Genomic DNA, 9,736 nt, shown 5'->3' with positions numbered 1-9,736 from the left:
TAAAACATATAGAGAAAAAGACGGATTCAAACTCACAGGCAATGTAGAGTTAAGGATGGGAATTGAGAAGGTTTTAATGATAATGATGTCATTGTCAATTTGGCCTCTAATTTTTAAAATACCTTTTCCACATCAATGTCAAGCGTGGAAAGAAGGAGGTCCCAACATTTCCACCTGTTAAATGATCTCCATGCCTGAACACGGAGTACAAATTCGTGAATCAGAAATCCTTTATCAATCTGTTGTGGGAAATTGTTGGATTGCAGTGCTCCATTTCACAGTAAGGATAAATAAGGAGGAAGTAACCTATTGAAGATATAGATAAAATAAGCTAAATAGAAATGAAAGACAACCTCAAAAATGTAAATACAAACAATATATAATAAAGAAAAAATAGAAAATCAAGAGGATATAGAGATATCTTTTGTACGGATTTACATTTTACAGTAATGAATAATATCTATTTTTTGAATAGCCTCACAGCAAGAAGGTTCTGGGTTCGAGTCCCGGCTCGAGCACAGGATCTTTCTGTGTGAGTCTCCATGTTCTCTCTGTTCCTGTGTGGGTTCTCTCTGGTACTCCAGCTTCCTCTCACAGTCCAAAGACATCAAGAGGGGACGAGGCTGACTGATACTCTAAATTGACCGTAGGCGTGACTGTGAGTGTGAACGGTTGTCTGTCTCTATGTGTTGGCCCTGTGATGGACTGGTGACCTGTCCAGGGTGAACCCCACCTCTCACCCGAAGGCCACTGGGATAGGCTCCAACCCTACCTCCTTAACAGGATAAACAGAAGAAAATGGATGGATGGATGGATGGATTTTAACAGAGAAAGCAACTCCATAAGATGGGCTGCATTTTAGAGGGAGGAGTTAAACAGTTTGATAGCCACCAGTAGGAATGATTTCCTGTGGTGCTCAGTGGTGCAACGTGGGGGGATGAGTCTCTGGCTGAGAGTACTTTTCCTGCTCGCCAGCATGTGATAGAGGGGGTGTGAAGTGTTGTCCAAAATGGTCCTGATCTTGGACAAAATTCTCCTCTGTGACACCTCTGTCAGAGAGTCCAGTTCCCCTCCCACAACATGGCTGGCTTTGCGGATAAGTTTATTAAGTCTGTCGGCATCCCTCACCTTTAGTCTGCTGTCAGAACATGCCAACATTGAAAAAAAAAAAAAAGTATAAACTTGGAGGCATACAATGACAATTCTTTGAGTGAATGATACCGGTTTTCCAATGATACCGGTTCTTGATTCTCATACCTATTCATAGCATCCAAATGACATCAGTAACATGTTTTTGGGTCTTCAGGAGAGAACCCACACAGCAGGGAGAACATGCAAACTCTTCTCACTGCAAGGCAACAAATTATCTGAAGGAATATATATCTTTTCCATTGGCCTCAGCTGCACTTTGTACTTTCTGCTCATTTCCAAAAGCTACAGCAGCATGCAAATGTGTTACACTGTCATGATGTTAGCATCCAGCTAGAGGCACCACTGTGTATACATACAGCTTCATGGAGCAGCTTGTGTGGCTGTAGTCTTGTTTAAAGTTGGTCCAGTGCAGAGTATTTTTAGCATTGAATGGCTTTCAAGTTAATTATACTGCTGCACAGTAGCTTCCTATTGTCTTATTGACTCCAAGAAAAAATCTAGATTTCAAATTATGGAACTGCATGATTTGCCATATAAAGCTTCCACAATATATTGATTCATATCAGGGTTTACTGCAGATGTTTTACTGTTTAGTAGAGAAGTTACAGTTAACTCTTTTTAAGGTAAATTATTAAGAATGCATGAGCTTTCAAATATTAAAAACAAGATTTAACATGAACGCTTCATTAGACTATATTTAAGCCCAAGTACGGAGAAAATAGTAATCATTTTGACAGCCGTCGCTTTTATAAATGAGGGTGCTTCCTACCTTAAAATTCTCAAATATCAAATTTTTTAAAAAATCTTGAAATCTTGAATCCTGATAATTTAACTTCCTTGTGGGCTTTTTTTTCATCCAAGAAAGCATATTGATGCTGGTGATAAATTACTATTTGTGTCTTGATGCAACACAAAAAAAGACAGTAAAAGTCACACAGTTTCAAATAGGAAATACATTCAGGAAATGATTGAACGGGTTGACTCCCAACACTGTTACACTGCCCAGAGATGGAAACTGGTGTAACAGACATTCATGGATCATTACATTGATTGCTTTCACCGTCTTGGGTCATATATTTTAGGCGTTCCCCTTTGCTGCAGAGGAAAATAGGAGCTGAAGGCTGACCTTTGGTTGTCACCCTCCTGTCATCTTCAAGAGAAAACAGGAAAGATGGTGAGACAGGTATATAAGAATAAACAAATGATTCTCTCTCTTTGAAGATGCCAGGCAGCGGCATCTTTCATGTGTCCCCACAGAGCTTCACACTTGTATGGACAATACTTATGTTGTCACCTCTGATCAGAGGAGTCTTTTATCTGTGAGGGCAACAGGTTTGCAGGTTTCATAACCATTTTTTTTCTTGACCTGATGGAAATTTTCAGCTGTGGCTTTATTGTGATGAAGACATGATGAAATGTAAACAGTTGGATGTATGTTCTAGTTTGGTGCTGTTTTGACGCTAATTAATTCTGGGATTTCTTTGAATTTTCTGTCTCTGCAAATGTTGCAACATGGCAAACTCTTCCACTCTTATAATTGCTATACACTTTATTTCTCACTCCCACTAAATCACTTCCTTTCATGAAGAGTCTCGTTTATTCTGACAATGTTTTTACATATTGTAGCTCAGCAGTTCACGAACTTTTTCATGTTCTGTACCATAAAACATTCAACATCCTACTATGATCCTCTCTAAGTCCGCAGTCAGCAAAGTCTCATAAGATGTTACATTTTGCCATATGTAAGCTAAATTATTATAGACTAAACTAGGCTGCTCAATTAGCCACCTCACATTTCAAGAAAAGCAACTGACACAGACTCAGTATTACGGTTTCTCAATTGTTTACACACAAATACTTGCACGAGAGACACAATGACCACAACATGTAACTCATGCACCAACCCCCTGAACCAATTCTGCTAAACTACAACCACAATTCCTGCTTTACACAGGAAGCCCTAAAACACACTTTTTTCAAAATGCTACACACAGTTCTCTGTTTTGTTTTTGTCAATAAAATCTCCTGTTTTCACAAAGAACACACTGTCACATCAAAATTCTAAAGGTACAGTGGGGCAAAAAAGTATTGAGACAGCCACCAATTGTGCAAGTTCTCCCACTTAAAAAGATGAGAGAGGCCTGTAGTTTTCATCATAGGTACACTTCAACTATGAGAGACAGAATGGGGGTAAAGACTCCAGGAAGTCACATTGTAGGATTTTTAATGAATTAATTGGTAAATTCCTCGGTAAAATAAGTATTTGGTCACCTACAAACAAGCAAGATTTGTGGCTTTTACAGACCTGTAACTTCTTCTTAAAGAGGCTCCTCTGTCCTCCACTCGTTACCTGTATCAATGGCACCTGTTTGAACTCGTTATCAGTATAAAAGACACCTGTCCACAACCTCAAACAGTCCCACTCCCAACTCCACTATGGCCAAGACCAAAGAGCTGCTAAAGCACACCAGAAACAGAATTGTAGACCTGCACCCAGCTGGGAAGACTGAATCTGCAGTAGGTAAGCAGCTTGGTGTGAAGAAATCAACTGTGGGAGCAATTATTAGAAAATGGAAGCCATACAAGACCACTGATAATCTCCCTCGATCTGGGGCTCCACGCAAGATCTCACCCCATGAGGTCAACATGATCACAAGAACAGTGAGCAAAAATCCCAGAACCACACAGGGGGACCTAGTAAATGACCTGCAGAGAGCTGGGACCAGAGTAACAAAGACTACCATCAGTAACACACCACGCTGCCAGGGACTCAAATCCTGCAGAGCCAGATGTGTCCCCCTGCTTAAGCCAGTACATGTCCAGGCCTGTCTGAAGTTTGCTAGAGAGCATTTGGATGATCCAGAAGAGGATTGGGAGTGTCATATGGTCAGATGAAACCAAAATAGAACTTTTTGGTAAAAACTCAACTTGTTTGGAGGAGAACGATCCAAAGAACACCATACCTACTGTGAAGCATGGGGGTGGAAACATCATGCTTTGGGGCTGTTTTTCTGCAAAGGGACCAGGACGACTGACAGAAAATGTTTGACCTCTGTCATTGCCAACAAAGGGTATATAACAAAGTATTGAGATGAACTTTTGTTATTGACTAAATACTTATTTTCCACCATAATTTGCAAATTCTTTAAAAATCAGAATGTGATTTTTTTTTTCTCATTTTGTCTCATAGTTGAAGTGTACCTATGATGAAAATTGCAGGCCTCTCATCTCAAGTGGGAGAACTTCCACAACTGGTGGCTGACTAAATACTTTTTTTGCCCCACTGTAAGCTGTTGCTCTGGAGAAAGTCGCAAAGCTGTTTAGCAACTGCTTTCTCCAAAATATGGGAGAGAAAAGGAAGATTTGATATTGGTCTATAGTTGGCAAAAACTTCTGGATCCATAGTTGTTGTTTGTTTTTTTTTGGGGGGGGGGGGGTTCCTGAGAAGGCGTTCAATTACTGCTAATTTAAAGGACTGTTGAACATAACCAGATAACAGAGACATATGGATCATACCTGAGAGGCGCTAACTAGGGATAAAGAGACTTTAAGCAGCCTATTTGGGATGGGGTCTCAGAGACAGGTAGATGGTTTTAGCAGAGGAAATTGTCAATATCAAACAATCACTCAGTGTGTGTGTGTGTGTGTGTGTGTATGTGTGCACGTGTGCGTGCGCTGTTTGTGCAGAGGAGAGATTTTAACTGGACATTTTAAGAAAAAATGAATGATTGATTTAACACACTTCTTTTAGCACAGCTGGTCTGGTTTTGTAGAGGCTTTGAACTTGAATAGAATAACAGAGAAGTCCTGATGTGGCACAATGTAATTTCTGAAATCCTGATTGTAGTTAGAGTTAAGGTGTGAATTGAGGTTAGGTTAAGGTTAGAATTACGCAAAAATTAGTTAGGGTCATTCCACTCCCTCTGGTCAAGGCCAATAGAACATTCCACTGACCTCCACATGAATGGAGGTCAGTGGAATGTCCTAATAAGGATAGCTGTGGACACGTGTGTGTGTGTGTGTGTGTTTTACATATCATTTTGGTATCATTAGTTTGATTTTTAACATTTTTTTCACTCCAAGATCTGGGGGCTCTGCATCTTATTTGAATAGACATATAAGAAACACTCAATATTGATGCATTTTACTGTATCTTCCATTTTATATTGATCCATTTTCTATACAGCTTATATGTTTAGGGTCATGGGGGGGGGGGGGGGGGGGGGCTGCAGCCTATCCCAACTGCCATTGGGCGAGTGGTGAGGTACACTCTGGATGGGTCGCCAGTCAGTCACAGGGCCTTCAGGAGCAATTAGGTGCTCAATATCTTGCTCAAGGGTACTTGAACAGTGAGGACTGAACCGGCAACCCTTCGGTTGCTAGACGGTCACTCTGCCTCCGAGCTATGCCGCCCCTGACACCCTTCTGATTTAGAATAAGTTCTTGAGTTTAAAAATGCTTACATGTATTAGGAAGCAATAGGTTCCTCTAGTTACCCTCTTGGTTATGTGCTCAAATACATGTCTGTCAATAAACTATCAATTCAGGTTCTGAGGAACAATGTTTCCTTTTATCTTTCAAAAGTTTCAAAAAGTGTGGACTGCAGCCCCCTCTAGTGGCGTAACTACATACTGCAGCCCACAGGTAATTTACCAAAAGAACACCCTCAATTCAAAGATGGTTAGATATCATGACTTTTCATATGGTAATATTTTATTATTCAGAGTCAAAAAGCTAGGATGCAGGCTGAAAATACCCTATCTATATTTCATTTACATAATTTATCCATTTTTCAATTCAAAGGCCCATATAACCTCCTTTTTGTCATTTATTTTAGTCATTTGAAATTTGACAACTATCAAGAGGGATGTGTTAACATACACTCTCAGACCTCCTTACTGGGCAAATCTTTGCAGTCTAATGCAACTCAGCACATTAGCTCTGTTACTTGACAAACTATTTGTTTTTTTAGTTATTGAGTTTGGAGCTGGTGGAGTCTAAAAACGTCTGTTTAAATGCAGCAAACTACAACAGCAATTAATACCGAGAGCAATAGTTTTGTATCACATTACATTGTAAATATTTTCCTAAATGAGTGGCTGGTGTTTCCTTGCTCTGAAGATGATTGAAACTTTTTCAGCTAAATTTTAAAATGTAACTTCTTTGAGGCAAACACTTAAAAATGATTTCTATTAGTTTTCTAACAGTGAAATTTTGAACAAAAATACTTGTTCTATTTTTTTTTTATGTTCACATATTGTTGGACAATCATACTTAACGATTGATATGCCTTTTCAAGTAGCGGTTTCAAACCAAGTCAAAGATAACACGCAATTGGTGTTTTTATTTAAAGATAAAATACGCAGAAAGTCATTTTCCTGAACACAACTTTAAAAAAAAAAAAAGTTTTGTTTCCTCTGAAGTCCAGGACGGGCTATTTCATTTTAAACATAAAATATGTCTGAGTATTGAAGGTACATGATTAAAGCCTTAAGCCGGCTCAGATCTGTCAGGTTTTCAAGGTTCCACTCATAGTCAATGTGAGGGTACCAACTATAATCAGACATGTTATTGACAGATGGCAGGAAATTAAGTTACAGTGAGGAAAATCCTCACTGGCACCGTTTCACATTGAAATTTCAAGTTTCAACACTCTGCAACTGCTATAAACATCAAACATGTGACACTAGCAATAAGTTGTTTCCAGCAATTTTTACATTTTGATGTAAAAAAAACCTTTTTAATACATCGCTAACATTGTGCAGTTCAAAATATTACAGTAAGTCAAGAAGGAAAAAAGCACCATTTAGCTGTAATATTCCGTCCAAAAAATATCTTCTTAAAAACCTGTTATAGTAAATTTTGTAACGTCAAGGAAATAACCACAAAACAACTTTTATATAAAAACAGTTTTAACAATTTCTTTTTTCAGTATAAAACATAACAGAGTCCCAGGCCAATCAAACAAATTCACGGTCACCAGTTGAAATCATGAACTCCCCAGTCAAACGTCCTACAATAAAACATACAAAGGGGCAATTAAGGGGGATTTTCTGTCATTTTTTTTTCTAGTAATGGAGAAATTTAACAACACAAAGTCTAACAATCACTCTTCCTTTTCTATAATATTAATAAAAAAAGAACAAATGTGAACTCCTGGTCCGATCAAAGCCCAAGCCCATAATATCTGGTCAACATGGCATCTATGCAGTCTTCTGCTGGCCCTTCTTCCCGATGAGGGACTTGTGGATATGGGGAATGACACCTGATTAAAAAAACAAAAAAAAAAGGTGGGATTACACACTTCAAACATGTGTAGCTGTGACCTAAAAACTGTGCTTATTCAACACAACACACAGACACCTCGATATGTTTCCTGCTTGTTGGCATAAATAACATGATGATGTACAGTATATACACAACAGAGGCATTAAAAACACAAAATGTGACACGAAGAAGTGCATATACTCACCTCCTCCAGCAATCGTTGCCTTGATAAGGGAGTCCAACTCTTCATCACCACGGATGGCCAGCTGCAAATGACGGGGAGTGATACGCTTCACCTTCAAGTCTTTGGACGCGTTGCCCGCCAACTCTAGTACCTGAGCACAATAATGACAAGGAACAGAATGTGACAGTCTCAAGAATGAAGGCAACAATAACATACACATATGAATCAAGGGAGGCTTACTTCAGCCGTGAGGTACTCGAGAATAGCAGCGCTGTACACAGCCGCTGTTGCTCCTACGCGACCATGGCTGGTTGTGCGAGTCTTCAAGTGCCTGTGGATACGACCCACTGGGAACTGGCAGGAAACAAACAAAACTTTAAAAAAAATAAATAAAACTTTGCAATCAAAAGGGAACAGCACATGATGAATGCCACATGCCAAATTTACCTGTAGTCCAGCCCTCTGTGAGCGTGACACTGCTTTTGCCTTAGCTTTGCCACTGTCTTTTCCTGCCTTGCCCCCAGCCTGCAAGGGGATGATTCCAAAATATTTTGGAGACGATATAAAATGTGAAAATAAGAATTAAACAATGTACAATAACGCATCGGTATCTTGTTTACACAATACTAGACAAATGAGCATCAAAATCTAGAAGAGTTACAAAAAGATCATAACAATAACGTAATCAGTGTGCAAGTTGGCACAAAAACAAACCAATATGGCGCTGAAATGATTTCGGATGACCGGTTTAACTGTTAATTTTCCCGCCAACCTAAAATAAAACATTACAATCAAAGGCAGTAATAATAACCTTTTTTCCAGAAATTGTGTAAATATGACTCGAAAGCTTACATCGGATGATTAAAAAAAGCGATTCTGACGAAAATACTTGGACTTGACAGCGGGCTCCAACAAGCCCCGCGGCAAAACGAAAACAGACGGTGGTCTTTCAAACGGTTCATGTTTCTACTTCATCACTTTTTACAAATTAAGTTTTCCTTTGTGACCAAATCATTCTGATGGACGTTACGATTGGATCGGTATCACTTAATTTTCTACGTCTATGCTTTCCTATTGATCACTAACGTTTATCAACACTTAACATTGAGCGTTAACCTACCGATAAGCTAATGAAATAGCTGAATTTAGCCTGCTAGCGGTTGCTAATCCGCCTTTCATAGACTACACCGAACCAAAACCTACTTCGCTTGTGACTCGAAGTTTGAAGTCAAAACAAACCCCACGTTCTGTAAAAGACCAAAACACACACCGACAAATACAATCGGCATTAAACACACGCAAGTCGGACTTTCCATGTCAAGATTTTAGCTGACAGTTAGCTATTTGGTAAACCTTTTTTTATCCACACACCTTCTGACCGAATTCCCCAGTTCAAATTCAAACCAGGACTTTCTGCGGTTGCACATAATTACAGAACAAGTGTACCGAAAAGCCCTGTAACACATTTTGCAGTAACCGAATAGCACATACCATTTCTCCGCCTCGTTATTTGATAGCAGAAATGAACAGATAGCAAACAATTTCGGCTTCCGAGACCAAAGAAACAATAAACCCTTTCGCAAGTCTTTTGCATGCGACCCGTCGTGGGAGTCCACGCGACCAATAAGAGGGCGCATTGTTACTTCGAATTTCCGCTTTGACCAATCGCCAAACTGCTTGCAGAACATCTTCCCATCCCCCACCCTAGGATCATCGCGCCTGCCTTTGCGCACGGAACCAACAAGTAGGCGGGACTGTGAATGTGGAGTGTCCTTCCAGGGGCATCCATTCCAAAAATGAGCAAAATACATTATCAGGACACTGTATTTGCGAAAAACACAGCAATTTCAACTCTAGGGCATTCTCAAATATTGCAAATTTCAAATTTCTGTTCCTTTCAGTATTCGGAAAGCTAAACATACCAACCGTCAATTCCCTAAAGGACAACCCCCCTGCTATAATGTTTAGTAACCATGGGTTTAGTACTCACGTTGCTGTTATGGACTGTAAATACAATTTGTACTGGAACGTCATTTAGAAGGCGTTTGCGTTATAATAATAGACAGAAGACACAGCGAATGACAATTCCAGGATCTGTCAGATGATGTGATTGCCAGCTGCAGTGGCCAATCA

The 9,736-nt window shown here is 39.6% G+C and overlaps 1 protein-coding gene across 2 annotated transcripts; it reads right to left on the bottom strand.

The window, feature by feature from the left end:
- Positions 1-6,469: 6,469 nt before the first annotated feature.
- On the bottom strand, positions 6,470-9,258 carry h2az2a (H2A.Z variant histone 2a). Of its 2 annotated transcripts, XM_086206904.1 has the most exons (6): positions 8,456-8,940; positions 8,318-8,375; positions 8,051-8,128; positions 7,844-7,957; positions 7,625-7,754; positions 6,470-7,417 (listed from the first exon to the last, which is right to left on the bottom strand). In XM_086206904.1, exons 1-6 carry the CDS (start codon positions 8,563-8,565, stop codon positions 7,356-7,358), a joined length of 552 nt encoding a protein of 183 aa, XP_086063030.1. In that variant the 5' UTR covers positions 8,566-8,940; the 3' UTR covers positions 6,470-7,355. The 2 variants fall into 2 exon arrangements, with proteins under 2 accessions (XP_086063030.1, XP_086063031.1); XM_086206905.1 differs by lacking the exons at positions 8,318-8,375; positions 8,456-8,940 and adding an exon at positions 9,095-9,258.
- Positions 9,259-9,736: the final 478 nt, after the last annotated feature.

This window comes from Aulostomus chinensis, chromosome 6, assembly GCF_037954235.1.
Source record: "Aulostomus chinensis isolate RoL2024-O1b breed Wild chromosome 6, RoL_Achi_v1.0, whole genome shotgun sequence".
In the NCBI taxonomy this organism is placed as follows: Eukaryota; Metazoa; Chordata; class Actinopteri; order Syngnathiformes; family Aulostomidae; genus Aulostomus; species Aulostomus chinensis.
This window is presented reverse-complemented; position numbering and strand designations above follow the sequence as displayed.

What these genes read in the sequence shown, in the direction of transcription:
- h2az2a (XM_086206904.1), bottom strand. Translation starts at nt 8,565, where the DNA reads ATGAACCGTTTGAAAGACCACCGTCTGTTTTCGTTTTGCCGCGGGGCT. An exon ending in CACAGAGGGCTGGACTACAG is followed by an intron (nt 7,958 to 8,050) that starts GTAAATTTGGCA and finishes GTTTCCTGCCAG; the next exon opens with TTCCCAGTGGGTCGTATCCA. An exon ending in GGCAACGATTGCTGGAGGAG is followed by an intron (nt 7,418 to 7,624) that starts GTGAGTATATGC and finishes TTTTTTAATCAG; the next exon opens with GTGTCATTCCCCATATCCAC.